The sequence below is a fragment of the Spermophilus citellus genome (assembly GCF_964194105.1).
Source record: "Spermophilus citellus genome assembly, chromosome: 7".
Lineage (NCBI taxonomy): Eukaryota > Metazoa > Chordata > Mammalia > Rodentia > Sciuridae > Spermophilus > Spermophilus citellus.
In genome coordinates this window covers 155,081,228-155,097,437 of record NC_138188.1, presented here as the reverse complement: position 1 = coordinate 155,097,437, position 16,210 = coordinate 155,081,228, and the positions used below count along the sequence as shown (strand labels likewise).

The window sequence follows — 16,210 nt, the reverse complement described above, 5'->3', positions numbered from 1 at the left end:
GGGACCCTCGTGCACGATTTCCCTGATAACAGGAACTGTTACAAGAGATTCCACCAATCCACAACCTTGCGCAAAGACCATCTCTTCAAGGACAGACATCCACCCAAAAACCACCGTCACAACCCTGTGCTGACACCAAGGTGGTTATTGATTCTCAGAGCCAAGGATCATTACTTCAAAACAACTTACATAACTTTCTTCATTTTACCTTTTAAAATACCTGTTTCCTTTGCCTCTCCGGGTAAGCTCAAGGGTCCCCATGGTTTGCCATGATGCATGTTCCCTGGATTTGTGAATCATCCATCCTTCCATCCTTCCTCCCTTCCTTTCTTTCTTGCTTTTTTTTTTTTTTTATGTGTGTGTGTGGTTTTGGGGATTGAAGCCAGGACCTTGTGCATGTGAGGCAAGCACTGTACCAACAAAGCTATATCTCCAGGCCTAAAATCATCTTTTTTTTTTTTTAGAAAGTTTGTGTTTGTTACATAAACTGATACTATCTTTGGGGCCTGTTCAGTCACATCAGATCCTAAGACAGGGTCGGAGGGCACAGGTCAGTCACATATATAGGTGGCTCAGACTCCCATGTCACCTGTCCCCATGCACCTTGCTCTGCCCCTGCTCATACTGTGAGTAGATGAGGGACAGGTCCTTATGGCCAGCTGAAGAAGAAGGGAAAAGCCAACTGTGGTTCACAGGCAGCTGGCATGGCTTGTGGGTGCAAGCTGGGAATGTCCTGCTGTTGCACGGGCTCCCCCCTCAGGCAGAAAGCCCTCCAACAGGTGGACACTCCGACCATGTATCCAGTCATCACTTTATGTGTAAAGTGACCAAAGATCAGGTTTGCCATGCACTCACAGGCTGAGGTCATGGCTGGGCTGGAGATTGGAACCTAGCAGAAGGAAGGATGGAAGGTCAGGGACAAGGACACATCCCTGGGGAAGAGGCACGTGGGTGGCAGTGTACAGCTGAAGTGTGTGAATTTCTGTAACACATACTAACCCCCACTGACAGCATGTGCCATGGGGAGGGAAGAACCAAGGAGACAGGATGACACAGCCAGTGGCAGCCAGCCTTGGCCATGTGCCCCCCATATGTGGCCCAGTGGGCTCACAAACAGAAGAGCCCTAGAGCCACAGATGGAGGCTCTGCATGGACCCAAGAGCAGACCTCCTGCCCCCCAAGACTGACGTGGCAACAGCTGCGGCCAAATGTCCAACCTTCTGTAGTAGAGACCAGTGCTGAGCCCCTGGGATGACAGCACCCGCCAGGAGACCAAATGGCCACCTGGTGGCAAGTTGATGACATCAAATCCCTTGTTCCCTGGAAGTGATGGATCCTTATTAAGTGGACAGTTATTTCAGAAATGACTTGCCATTTTGTGTCCAACAGGGCCTCAGTCAGCACCACGGAGGTCTTACTGAGAATTTGGTCTACTGGCACACACTGTAGCTTGAATTGTGTCCCTATAAAATTTTACATAAGTCCTAACCTCCAGTACTTCAGAATATGAACTTACTTGCAAACAGTCATGAGGAAATGATTAGGTAAGGTAGAATAAGGTCGAACCGGAGCACAGCAGGCCTCTGGTCCAATTTGACCAGTGTCCTTATTAAAAGGGGAAATGTGGACACGGGCATACCCAGGGAGAAGGCTCTGTGAAGGTGAGGACAGAGGGTAGGGTGAGGCTTCTATGCACCAAGGAATGACAAAGACTGTCGGCAACCAGCAGAAACTAGGGGAAAGGCCTGGAGCGACTCTCCTCATAGCTCTCAGTAGGAACTCATCCTGCCCACACCGTGAACTCAGTTTGTAGAAATGTCAATATACTGCTATTGGTTAAGACACCCAATATGCCGTACTTTTCAGTAGAAGTTCTAGTAAAATAATCCTGATATCTAAGAGGGCCAGGAGTGGGCGCCTGCCCATGGGACCCACTAATCATATCATACAATGCACCACCCAGCAGTTTCCAGCCAGAAAGAATAATAGAATGACCTGTTCAAAGTGGGATGCCTGCTTAGAGACAATACCCTGTGAAGATGCCCCAGCACCTGGCACGCATCTAGAACCCACAACCGCTATTTGTTCCTATGGCCTCAGGAGGCAGAACACATGGGTTCAAGAATCAAGAGACAGATAAAGGAGTGGCTCTGGTCACCACTTGGGTAGATTTTGTGAGTCTACAGCAGGAGTCAGCAAACTACAGTCCATGAGCCAAATCTAGTCCACTGATTATTTCTGTACAGCCCATGAGTCGAGATATTTAGATGATTACATTTAAATGGTTATATACGTACCTGTGTAATTTCGATTTTACCACTTGGTCTGCAAAGCCTTAAATAAATTTTCTATGCAACCCTTTAAGGAATAGTTTGCTGAACCCTAGTCCAGAGGATTCTAGAGTAAGAGCATCTGACCAGTGAACACAGCATGAGGCCCATTCAACTTGAAGCTATGGCTGCTGCTTCTCATGCAAGACCAGTAGGCAAAGAAAGGAATGGCCACTCTGGTCACCAGGAAGGGCTAATGCTGCGGCCACGCTCTGGTAGGTGCCCAATGGAGTCACTGGGGCATCTCCTGGCTCTCTCCTGCCCAGTTCTGATGCAAATGGACAGGCAGAGCAGTCACTGCCCAAGAAGGGCCTGGGGGCCAGAGCTCAGTCCTGCTAGGCCAGCAGAGGCTAGTCACAGGACGGGAGAGGATGAATGATGGTGAAGGAAAAGACCATGAATATTACTCATGGTCTTGGAACCAGCTGCAGTGGTGGGAGATGGGGTTAGTCTTACTAACTTGCTCTTGGAATCTTCCCCAGGAAAAGAAATCTTGAAGGAGCTGCTCCTGGTAGGTCCCAGTGGTCCAAGGGGCAGGCTGTGGTGGATGCTGTGAGAGACCCTACAGCTCTCCCTTCAGGAGTCAGGTGCCTGCCCTCCCAGCTGCCAGGAATGCTGGTGCTGATGCTTGTACCTCGTCCTAGGTGAGGTCCCTTCCCCGGGGTTTCCTGTATCTACCACATGGCCACTGAGGGGTTCCCAGGTCCAGCTCTCTTGCCTCAGCTTGGGACACTTCTGAAGGGCTATCCCAGCTCAGAGCCCTTGGGGACTGGGTGAGGCCTGTGTTGCTGCTGCATGATAGCTCAACCTCTCTGTGCCCCATTCTGCCATCTTCACTCCTTTAGAGGTATCATGCCCAAGAAAATTTACCATGGAGCCTTTTGAATGCAAATTTCTATCTTAGCATCTTAGATAGGTGCTTTTTGGGTCTGCGCTTGGCATATTTTCATTTTTAAGTGTCAGTAAATAGTTGTCCTTCAGTATCCATGGGGATTGGCTGTAGGACCCCTTGTGGATAGCAAAATCCACGGATTCCTTACATAAACTTGTGTAATATTTGGATGTAACCTAAGCACGTTCTCCTGTATACTTTAAATTATCTCTAGATCATTTATACCACCTGATAAAATGTAAATAGTTGTTAAACTGTATTATATAGAAAATAATGACAAGAAAAAAACTCTGTACATGTTCAGTACAGATGCATTCCCCCTCCCCCACTCCCAGATATATCTGATCTGCAGCTGGCTGAGTCCATAGATGTGGGACCTGTGGACATAGAGGGTTGATTTTATACCCAGAATTTTATTTCTTACGGCCTCTTCGGTCCTAAGTCTTTAGATGGATTAAATCTTTTTTCTTTTAAATCCTAAAAATAGCCTCCCTAAAGTCTCGGATGCATACCCAGATTGAAGTCATTCTCAGATATTCCCAAACTAAAAGCACACCTCTCCCTGCTCCCGTTCTCCCCCTCGGCTCCTCGCTGGCACTTGGCCCACAGTGTTCTCTTTCTCATCTTCTCTACTGGGAGCTTTGCTCTTTCCTTTCCTGCTCCAGAACCATCAGCATGGCTCCCTGAGGACTTGGGGCTTTGGGCAGTGCAGGCCAGAGAAGGCGCCGTCAGGTCACATCTGAGACAATCCTTTGCTTTCTTCCTAAGGGCTGGTCTTTGGACTCAGGTTTCTCTGAAATGGGCATATGGCGATGGACCAGCACACAAGATGTGTACTATTCCCCAGGAAAATACTGTCTGGAACAGGCAGCCCTGACCTTGGAATGGGCAGCCTGACCCTGGAGAACTTTTCCAGCAGGGGTTTTCTAAGGCACATCTCGCTCCCTCCTACCTACCTCTTTCAGGTGCTGTGGAAGTGAATTCCCAGGGGAGAAGGTATACTTGGTCTTCTTGTAAATGTACCACAGGAAGACAGAGCAGCCGAGGAACATCAGGAACACCACGAAGACTGAAGCTATCAGCACGACGACCACCACCCAGGAAAGGGTTGTTTCTGCCAGGGACAACAGGGGGTTACACTCTTGTCATGTACAGGTTGGATCTCAGTGACCTGAAGGCCATGTTAGCCACTGCAATTCAATGGCAATCCCTCAAAAGAGCGCCCATTTGTCCATCTCATACAGTGTCTTAGAAATCCTGGAAAACACAGCAGAGGGGTGGAGGACCCAAGGTGCTCACTGAGTCGCACCCCCTTCCTGTTTCTTCAAAGTTTGGTCTCTGGGATTACGACTGGCACATATAACAAGAATAATAAGCAAGGATTTGGGTCAATTTACTTACTTTTAGGTGGCAATAAGCCCCCTCTCTGGATCTACCTCTTCGGTCTTGAAGCAGCAAACCAACCCCCAAGGCCAAGCCCAAGGGAAAAAGAGCCATGGTGCAAAAACTCACTACTAATGACTCCACCTCTAAGAGACCCACCAAGCTGCAGCACAGCTCCTGGGAGCCTGAGTTGCATCCCTGGGATGACCCAGCCCCTCCTGAGCTTCTGATAGAATGCTCAGCCTGTTTAAAGAGCACACCCCGTGGCCTTGCCAACACAGACCATGGGCCCCTGACCTGTCCTCCTGAGAGCTTTCACTAAAAAGGGCTTGCCACTGTGAATCTTTCCTCTCCCTTTATGCATATAGTGGTCTGCTACAACCTGGGAGTATCTTCTTCAAGAAACTGAGCACCATTCCTTTGAAGCTACCAGAGAGGACAGTCCCCAGGGGAGAGTAGGAGCCTGACTTTGATAAATGCCAATTAGCAGACACAGGTGGTCTGATGGCAATGGCATTTACCTGAATTTTGTCATTTTTTCACTCCCTCATTCTCCTGTAAGGGGTCCCGTCTCCTCTGCATAAATGGAGCGGGCTCTTTCTCCTACTGCAACATCACTGAGGCAGATCTGGTTTTATAGATGGAATCACACTTGGCTTCTCCAGAACAGTATCCAGGACATCACCTGGTCATTCCTGGTCTCATCTCTCCTCATTCACCAGCAGGCCCCTTCTCCAGTTGCCCTGGCAGCCAGGCCTCCCTATGCCCTGCCCCTGCCTATCAGTACCATCCTCATGAGTAAAGTCCAGTGCATTTGGTGTCAAGAGAGGCCAGGAGATCGAACTCTGCTTATTAGAGAGCAAGTCATCTGAAAAGGACTGTTTGTGGGGAAAATGTCAACTGTCACTCAGGGTTGATCAAAGAACTCTGGGGGCAGGGGTTGTGGCTCAGAGTAGAGCAGTTGTCTAGCAATGTGTGAGGCACTGGATTCGATTCTCAGCACCACATACAAAAAACCCCCCCAAAACCCAAGAACTCTGGACAGTGTATTGGTCCTGGAGCTACCTTAACTGCAGGCATCTGCTGGTATCCCAGGGAATGCGCCATGTGTGTGACTCGGAGTGGACATGCCTTAAATACTGGCATCTGTGCGGGGGAGAGGCTGGGAGGCACCTGCTGTGTCTTCTGCCTCCTTCCCTCCTCCTCTTCTGTTTGCATCTTTGCCGGCACTGCCCTCGTGTGTCTAGCACACGCCCTCACCAGGTTCAAGCCTCTATCCTAGCTCCCCATCAATTCCTGCTTCATGTGCTAGAACTGTCACTCACTCAGGGGTGGGGCTAGGCTCTGAAACAAGACAGAAGAAAACTTTTTGTTTCCAATATTCTGGGGAACAAAGCTTTTAAAAGAGAAGAGGTGTCAAAGTGGGTACAAAAGGCAGGAAACATACATATGCAGATTTTGCAGTTAGCCAGCTAGCATGAACAACTCCTATTTTCAGATTTTTTGGTATCCTTTAGGTGGGGGATGGATGTGTGTGCAGGAGACAGGGGGGCGATGGGAGGCGGGAGGCAGACAGCCCTTCAGCCTTTCTCTCACTATGAGAAAATACAGGATGCAGAAAAACAAGTTACCAGGATATTCCCCTTAATTTCAGTCTATTTCACACTGTGGGACAGACCACCTTTCTGTTTTATCCATAGGGATGTGATGCCTCAGTTTACCTTTGGAATGAATATGTAGGCAGAAAGTTATAGGGGACACAATCCAGGCTTAGACTGGTCTGTGTTCTGTTCTGTCCATGTCATTTACTAGCTGAGTACTTTGGGTAACTTAATTGTTATCTCTGAACCTTCATTTTCTAGTCTGTAAAAGGGGAAAAGATCCTTACAAAGCTCTCATTAAAAACTGATCGTAAGGGCAGGGGGTGTGGCTCGTGGTTGCGCGTTTGCCTAGCACATGTGAGGCCCTGGGTTTGATCCTCAGCACCACATAAAAAGAAATAAAATAAAGACATCGTGTCCACCTACAACTAAAAATATTTTTTTTAAAACCCCACAACTGATTATAAGATTACATAAAGTGAGAATGAAAAACAAAAACAAAACCAAAAAACCCACCCAACCCCCAAAACTAAAATGATATTTGACAAGAGCACGTTTTCGGTCATTTCCTTTTTCCCTTTCTTTTATAAAATGTTTGGCTATTGTCAGAGTAATCACTTGCAGTTGTGAACTATTTAAACTATTTTTCTTTTTGATCAAATTGTACCCCTCATTCCAAGCTTTGTGACATGAGTGGTCCTACATGTGTCCCATCTTCCACGGTCTGAGCTTCCCAAACCTTTTGACCATCTCTCTGTGTAACAAAAAAGGCTGCTCTGCTATGCAGACATGCAGGTGACAGTGCTCCCCACGAAACTCAACCGCCACATGGTGCACATAAAGCACTAGCACCCAGGCACCGGCTCCTCTCTCTCCCCTTCACCTGCCCCCGTCTGCTCTTTTAAGAAACACCAAGTGTGCAGGCACTGGGCTGGACACTGTGGTCCCCACCATATGTGCAGGATGGAGGTGAGGGCCTATCTCATAATTGACAAGGGGCTACACCAGCAGCACCAGCTGAGGACAGTGATGAGGTTCCCAAACCCTCCCTCCCAGTCCTCGTGCATCTGCAGGACTGGTGTATGCCCTGGGAAGGAGACTTTCCAGGGCGCATGGGGGTGTGGCAAAGCTCCAGCTCTGCAGGGTGGTCTGGGGAGAATGGTCTTGCTTTGGGGAGCTGGAGAGCACAGTCAAGCAAGGCGAAGAGGGGCTTGTGGGGCCAACTTCAGCTGCCCAATGGACCACCCTGCCATCAATGCCTTGGGCTAAGTGAACGAGCAGTCTCAGAAGCGGGCATCTCCTTCTCAGCACGAAGCTGACCTTCAGAGGAGGGGATGCTGATTCCTGAGCAGGAGTCTGAGCAGCTTGTGATGATGCCTGAGGATTGTGTGTGGTGTGTGTGTGATTCTTTTAAAATGCCGCAGAGGCTGAAGCACACACTGTGCGTCTCACTCACCCTCCATTGTTCGCTCACACACAGGCTCACTCCATTCCCCAGTTTTGTTCCGAACAAGAAGAAATGCTTGAACTTGAATGCAGTAAGTTGTCCAGGGCTCCAGGTTTCTGAGGACCCCAGAGTCATACTGAAGAGCAGTTTGAAACTGGTAATGGGGATGAAACAAGAACACACCTTAATAGTGAAGGGAGACCATTATTTTTCTTCTCTTTTTTCTCACACTTAACAAGCTGTAATTACTGCTTCAGACTTAAAATAGTAAAGAACAGATGGCAGGTGCTCGCTCCTCCCAGCTCATTTCAGGGACTCCACACTATTCTAAGGGATGCAGCAAGACGGACTGTGATGCTGACAAACCATCTTTTCTTCTTTTTTTTTTTTTTAAAATATATTTTTTAGTTGAAGATGGTCACAACTAAAAAACTTTATTTATTCATTTATTTTTATGTGGTTCTAGGGATCAAACCTAATGCCTCACACATCCTAGGCAAGCGCTCTACCACTGAGCTACATCCCCAACCCTGACAAACCATCTTGTTTCCCAAATTCTCTACCCTAAATGATATGCAAACTGCCCCTTCCCCAAAAGATAAACCAGTTTTAATGGGTTGAACTGTGTCCCTTAAAAATTCTTGGGCTGGGGATGTGGCTCAAGCGGTAGCGCGATCGCCTGGCATGCGCGGGGTGCTGGGTTCAATCCTCAGCACCACATAAAAGTAAAATAAAGATGTTGTGTCCACCGAAAACTAAAAAAAAAATTCATAGGTTGAAGTCCTAACCCCTGGTACCTATGATGTGACCTTATGGGGGGTAGGGCTTTTACAGAGGTCACCAAGTTAAGTTGAGGTTATGAGGTGGGTCTCTAATTCAACTGGACAGAGGAGTGGGACAAATCCCCTCAGCTTCAGATGGAGCACGGCCTTGTGGACACCTAGGTCTTAGATTTTCAGCAGACAATAAATTCCTGTGGTTGAAGCTACCTAACTGTTGGCATTCTGCGACAGCAGCACTAGCTACTAATACAGAGCATGTTTTGATCTTGGCTGTGTGGGGTTCTCCAGAGGCCCTGGCTCACTCAGGGAGCATTCCACAGCCTGTTCTTCCCTGGCAGCTGGAGTTACTGACTCATCTCAGTTGAAGCTGAACGCAATATATCATAATTAATGAGCTATTTCTCAATTTGAGAAACTGAAATATTTCCTAAAAAAATAAAGGGCATTAAAAGAGCCTACAGAGTGAGTGCAGACTCCTTTTTTTTTTAAACTTTGGCACCTGGATTGGTGACAGCTTGATTACTGTATAAAAAAATCAAACTCTCTGAGGGCAAGATTTGACTATACTGTTGAATATATGAAGAGAAAGACAGAGTTTCTATGAAGTTAATTTAAAAAACAAAGCAAACCAAACCAAACCACACCTTAAAAACTCCTGGCTTTCATTTCTAGAAGTCCAGTGCCTCTGAAGCCTTACAATGCAGTTTTTGAAAAAAGACTAAAACTCAGACCATAAGTGGTAAGCATATGTGGAATTTCTAAAAGCTGTTCGTGTCATTAGTGTAGGGAACTAATCTGACTCTGTCTTGAAACGTTTGCGTTCTAGAAGGGAACCACATACGTGGGTAATGATGACATTTACCCCTGGGAGGGAGCAACTGGGGAACCAGTGGCCTTTCCAGCAACACGTTTCCTTCCACACAACCCGGCAAAGTGAGAGGACAAATGTGTAACGAGATGCCTGTGCCGTTGCTGGTGGTGTGTTCTAGAAGCTTAATATAAAAGAATAAATATAAGAAGCTAAATATAAAATGGGATTTGCACTTCATGCTTAGTTTAGTGTTGCAGGCACTTAGCTACAGTGGGGTGAGTACAGAGCCAGATCCTTAGAGGATGCTTCTCGCCCCGGAGGGGGTTCTGGGTCTTCTCTTTGAGTCTCAGGGGTTAGCAGAAACACCTACATTGGATGAGTGGGTATAAAACCAAATATTCTGTGTTGCTTTCCAGGCACATTTCCTGGAGTCTTGACTACAACCAAATCATCTCTTCTATGAGGAAGCAGATGCCCCCATATGCCAGGGTTTGAATGTATGTGTCCCCCTGCTATATTCCTACCCTGAAGCTAAATCACCAATATGACAGTATTAAGAGGTGGAGGCTTTACAAGGTCACAAGTGAGCCCTCATGAATGGGATTAGTAAGCTTGTGAAAGAGGAATCAGGGGCTCTGCACCCCCTTTGACTTTCATCTTGGGCTAGTTAAGATGCTGCAACAAGACCTCATCTTGGGAACAGAGAGAACAGCCCTCACCAGACCCTGAATCTTCCAGTGTCTCCATCTTGGCCTTTTCAGACTCCAGCATATATCTCCAGTATTGTGAGAAATAATTTATACTGTTTATATTTTACACACTCTGTGCTATTCTGTTATAGCAGCAGGAACAGATTAAGATACTGCATCATGATGAGGAACTGTGGGGGGATTAACTTTTATTGTTGTTGTTTAGTATGTGTGTGAGTGTGTGTATTTAATTAAGACGATAAACATGGGTGATCTCTTCCTCCCAATTTTTTGAGAAGTAAGTGATATGAGCAACATTTAATGAAATATATCCTATATAACATATATGTAAGTCAGTTTAGGACTATGAATGGTATTCAGTTCAGTAGGTCTGAACTGGCAAACTAAGTCTGCCCAAGGATGAACACAAATGGCCTTAATATGTCTACATAAAGAGAAGGGGACCTCATGTAGCGATCACATACACTGTTCCAGGAAATGGGACATGTTTTTCATTTTGTGATTAAAACTCTCCAACAATCCTATGAAGTGAATTATTACCCTGTTTTATGGATGAAGTGGGTTATTATAACCGTTTTGAAGATCTGAGGAAGCTGAAGACATTCATGTTACCTGAGCCACATGGTGGCAGGGGAATACTCCCATCAGGTCTTTCGGGTCTGAATGATATAGAAAATAATAACCGCAGGGGGCTGTGGTTGTGGCTCAGTGGCAGAGCGCTTGCCTGGCATGTGCGAGGCACTGGGTTCAAGCCTCAGCACCACATAAAAATAAATAAATAAAATGAAGGTATTGGGTCCATCTACAACTAAAATGTCTTTAAGAAAAAAATAGTAATAAACCCAGGGAGAAAAAAAAAAAAAGAACAGTGAGTCCCAGGGAGAGAAGGAAAACAATGGACCCTGGACTTTCACGACTATCCCCCTGACTGCCCGACATTCTGCTGTGATTCAGTCTAACTAAACCCTACAAAACTCAGACCCCTATCGTAACCAGCTGCCATTATCTCTCTTGAAAACGTGCCCCTCAGGTGCTTAATAGAGCATCGCTGATCCACTGAGGTCTGTTTCCATTTCTTTTTCTTTCATTTTGCTTTCAAGTTCCAAAGCCAAGTTTTTAAAGGAGTTGTTCCCTAGAGAGGAGAGCAACAGCAAAAACTGTGGTAAAGAAGGTGAATGGTGGCCTGGAATGGTAGTGCATACCTGTAGTCCCAGCAGAGGCTGAGATAGAGGATCACAAGTTCAAAGCCGGCCTCAGCAATGGTGAGGTGCTAAGCAACTCAGTGAGACCCTGTCTCTAAATAAAATACAAAACAGGGCTGGGGAGGTGGCTCAATGGTTGAGTGCCCCTGAGTTCAATACCTGGTACCCCTACCCCGCTACAAAAAAAAAAAAAAAAAAAAAAGAAGGTGAATGTAGTGTCCTGGGGTAGGGGGTGCCTTGACCACAGACTTGACATATCTGATATGTGACTGATCTGGGGCATGGGGTGTTGACGCCATGACTCAGCAATCATTCAGCTGGTCACCTGATTCAGTGGACTCCAACTTCCCCCACCAATTGCTGACTCAGCCCTGCTCTCTCCTGCAACTTCCCTTCCTGGGAAAAGGGTCTATTCTCGTCATGCAAACTTCACCCTAAAACCTGCTTTCTGTATTTCCATTGGGGGATGGGAAGTTTGAGCCCAAGGTACAGTCATGCTTCAGCCTGGGAAGCTCTGACTCTTAGAAGCCTTAGATCCTCTGGACCATGGATGCTGCCATCTTGCAAGGCCCTGCCTGGGTGGACTCCTGCCTTCTTTCATCGAGTCAAAACTCAACAGAGAATATGGGTGCCCACATTGAAGTGCATGTGATTAGCCAAGTTTACCTTCTTATCAGTTCCATTTTTCCAATAGTGCACATTGTAAGTCCATGAGGAATAAATGTTCTTCATGGTCCATGTTTCTGGTTCATTCTCAATTTGGGGAGCTAAGAATTGCATGTGTAAAGAATCAGCAAGTGCTTCTACTTGCACTGCAGGAGGTCCAATAATGGCTAAGTATAAGAACAAATCAAAATGACAAATAATAAAAGTCACATTTTTAAAACACTATTGCAACACTAATTTTTTATAACTGTGCAGGACAATTAGTCTATTTAAGTACACTGTTCTTTGATAGACCTTGCTATAAATGAGGGGGTAAAGGGTGATAGGTGGAGTTTGTTTCTTTAAAATAAAAATCTGATTCATGCTTCTAATGCCAACTATTCAGAAGGCTAAAGCAGGAGGATCACAAGTTCAAGACCAGTTTCAGCAACTTAGCAAGACCCTGTCTCATAATAAAAGAAAGGGCTAGGGATGTGGCTCAGTGGTTAAATGCCTCTGGCTTTAATCCTTGTACCAAACAAACAAACAAAAATGGGCTGGGGATTCAGCTCAATGTAAGTCACCCTGGGTTCAACCCCAACACTATAAAAACAAAATCTGATAATCTTTATCTTTATTAATCACTTTAGTTCATTTATGTTTATTATAATTTCTAATATTTTTAGAATTATTCCAAATCCATTGTCATGTGTTACCTGTAAGGACTGCTTTAAAAAAAATTGTATTTTATTTTGTTTTTCCTCCTCCTCTTTTTTCCTTCTTCTGATAGCTCAAATTTTCTTTCCTTTTCTGGGCTGGAACCTACGGATAGTAGTTCTATTATTTTCAGTGGCAACCCTAAAATGCTTAACATATATAATTACCACGTGAATTTTTCTAACCTGTCTTTTTCTAGATCTAACCTATCTTTTACTAGATCAGTTTTCCCATTAGAATCTATGTTCCATGAGAACAGGTTTTTTTTTTTTTTTTTGGCCTTGATTGCTACTGGAATTTCAATGCTGAGCATGGCCTGGCACACAGTAGGTGCTTGATAACAATCAGAGGGAACAGCTAGTGGCTCTGGGAAACTGCACTGTGTTGACCTATGTCCTGTATTCTTTTCTGGCCACTGTTACTTTCTGGGGGCTGCTAAGGAGCCTACTTCTACCATTGTAATCTGCTGGTCTGAAAACCAGACAAGAAAATTTGTTAGATACTTTCTCAGAGCCAATATAACAGATTCCCCATGATGTCATGAAGCACTTTCTTATTGCTAGAATACTTCAGGAGGTGAATATCCCATATAGGGCCAGAGCTGCTAAGAGCATGGGCATAGGGGCTTGGGTCTGAATCCTTGCTCTGCCACTTATCACCTGTGTGACCTTTTGACAAGCTGCTTAGCCTGTTTTTAAAGGGAACTTCCACAGATGGGACCTAAAATAGGATTTGGAACCAGTCAGAATCAACTGGCAATTATAGGAACAGAAACCTAAATAGATGGTCTTAAACTTATGAAGGCTTCACTTATGATGTTTTGGACTTTATGATGTTGTGAAAGTGAGCTGCATTGATAGAAACCTGGGATTTTGAATTATGCTCTTTCCCCAGGCTGTCGATATGTAGCCCAATCCTCTCTTGCAATGCTGGCCAGTGGTGACCTGCAGCTCTGTCAGTCACACAGCATCAGGGGAGACAACCGGTACTCTATTCTGGGCTGTGCCGCTAGCGAGGATGTTTGAAAGGTTTTGGGTCTTAAATGCATTTTGACTTATGATATTTTCAGGTTATGATTGAGTTACAGAAATGGAACTCCACTAAGTCAAGGAACACTACACTGAGTTTTGAAGACGTGACTATTGTTAAACTGGACTTTTTGTATTCTTTTTTTTGTTTGTTTGTTTTTATAAAGAAAATCTTAGAAAAGATAATGTAACTTTGATAATTTTGGATTCCAAAAATAAAAGTCTGCCCAAGCTGGGACAGAATTTGGGAAAGAGAAGGACGTCCTGGCCTCATAGTCTACGAGAGAGAAACACAAGGGTCCAGGGCAGGAGACGCATACAAAGACCTTTCCCTGCATAAAAACAATTCTCTCAGTTCTTCTCTCTGACTGCTCCTTAGAGGGCTTGTTATGGTTTAGATAAGATGTGTACCCCAAAAGCTTATGTGTGAGGTAATGCAAGAAAATTTAGAGGTGATATGATTGGGTTATGAGAACTTTTAATAAAACCAGTGCATTAAGGCACTGATATGGATTAATTGGACAGTAACTATCGGCAGGTAAGTTGTGGCTGGAGGAGAGGTCACTGGAGGTGTGTCTTTGGGGTTACATTTTGTCCCTGGTGAGCAGAGCTCTTTCCTCTCTGCTTCCTGGGGGACATGTCCTGAGCTGATTTTCTCTACCACACCCTTATGCCATGATGTTCTGCCTCAACTTGAGCCCCAAGCTATACAGTTGGCCATCTACGGACTGAGACCTCTGAAACTGTGAACCCCAAATAAACTTCTCCTCCTCTATGTGGTTCTTGTCAGGTCTCTTGGTCACAGTGGCAAAAGAGCTAACTAAAATAGCGGGTATATGAGTGTCTTGAAACCCTGAATTGTCTTTACTGCTTCAATTGCTACATGGTAGTTTAATTGGTTTTCAGTTCCTGATACTCTAACCGTGCTTGTGGTGGGTCCTCATGGCCTCTGGGTGTGCCCTAGAGCTTTCTTACCAGCAGCCAGATCCCAGCCCACTCGACGACATCAGCTCTCTCCCCCTTCTGTCCTTCCTCTGGGCAAGCTGCCTGTCTGCATATGGCCTTTCTGTCCCCACAGCTGTCTATACTCTTCTGCCTTTCATGTCATACTTTTGTTGAAATCATAATTCAAAACTGACTCCCATTCAGAAAACTGTCATCTGAATCCTTCTCATTAATAGTGCTGGCCCCAATGCCATGAAGGTACTGAAGTTTCAAATTTATATTTAATTATTTCATTTCATCCTTTCCTGTTGTGCCCCTGTGCTTCTTTAAGGCCACGGCCTTCTTTGTTATATTCCTCAAGCTTCTTGTGCAGAGCTATCCACTTCCTGCACACTCCAAGAATTCTTGTTGATAGACCAACCCAGGTGGAACAAAACCAAGGCAAGCAATGACCCCCAACAGAATGGAAATCAGAATGGCTTACTGTCATCCACAGGGCAGAAGGAGATGTTCACCCAGTCTGAATATTCATCTGCAAATTCAGACCTGACTCTCAAGGTGTGGTCGCCATACTTGGAAAGATTTGAGAAGTCGCATTGGGTCGAGGTAATGTTCTTGCATTTATCTTGGAATTTCCTATAACTACACAATTAGAAAGACAAAATCATGAGAGCTCGAACTTCAGCTTCTTTCGGGCTGACTGGTGCTTTATTCTTTCTGCTACCAAAGACTAACTGGGGACAAGGAGAGAAAATAAAGCAATTCTTAATCATCGATCTTGATGAATTACATGCATGATTTACATTAGCACTTTCCAAACTGTGCTCCGTGGGATAGTTAATGATCCTTGGGTCATCATAAGGCATTTCAAAGATAATCTATCTCATGGACAAATAATTTTTGGGGAAATTTCATTAAACATAAAATTAGATGTTTTCATATTAGAATCTCCCAGAGACCTTACATCCTAATAAGCATGTGTCTTTCCAGAAAAGGGTTGAGTATTCAAAATATTTGACCAAGAAAGCTTCCTTCCTTCCTTGGTTGTGTGTATCTTAAAGCAGTGAGGCATGACTTGTGAGATTTTGATACACACAGATTAAGTAAGTATATTATGCTGACTTCAAATAATTTCCTAGAAATGGTTCACATTGTTTATTCTAGAAAAAGTATAAAACAAATATGAATTTCAGTCAGGACAATAGCCCCAACAGCGACCACTGAAGACAGGGTGGGAAAACATGTGGAAGAAGAGATGACATTTGGAAACACGGGGATGCTAAGCAAATTCCACCTCCCACAACTTAACCTCAGGAGAGCCTGAGGAGGGTAATTGGCACCATCTAACCCATGGACACACAGCCTCCCTTCCTATAAGTGAGGAGTCTGACTAGTTTTCCATTGTATCTTCCTGTCTAAATGTCAAAACCACTTTGGCTGTCCTCAGAAGTGACAATGATGGTGATGCAGAGCCTAGGAAACCTGTCCAACTACATTCAGTTGTGTTTCACTTTAGAGTCTTGGAGACTACATCTCACTGCATTCTTGGTGATGTTTAGAACAATCCCTTGCAAAAAGTAGGTAGAGACAATTGTGATCATACTATTTTATAATTTACTTTTCCCACTTAATACTCCCCAGACAATGAGTCAATTAATCAACTCTTCATGGTTGTCTTATATCCTATTATCTGGAAAATCCAGGGGTCATGTCATTA

The 16,210-nt window shown here is 45.0% G+C and overlaps 1 protein-coding gene across 1 annotated transcript in view; it reads right to left on the bottom strand.

Moving 5' to 3' along the window:
• Positions 1 to 16,210, bottom strand: part of LOC308653428 (interferon alpha/beta receptor 2-like) — a 60,197-nt gene that overhangs the window by 6,973 nt on the left and 37,014 nt on the right. Inside the window, exons 12-15 of the mRNA XM_081301988.1 lie at positions 14,978 to 15,135; positions 11,825 to 11,991; positions 7,663 to 7,807; positions 4,179 to 4,336 (exon numbers count right to left, since the gene is read on the bottom strand). Coding sequence (XP_081158114.1) covers positions 4,179 to 4,336; positions 7,663 to 7,807; positions 11,825 to 11,991; positions 14,978 to 15,135 — 628 coding nt within the window. The remainder of the gene's footprint in view (positions 1 to 4,178; positions 4,337 to 7,662; positions 7,808 to 11,824; positions 11,992 to 14,977; positions 15,136 to 16,210) is intronic.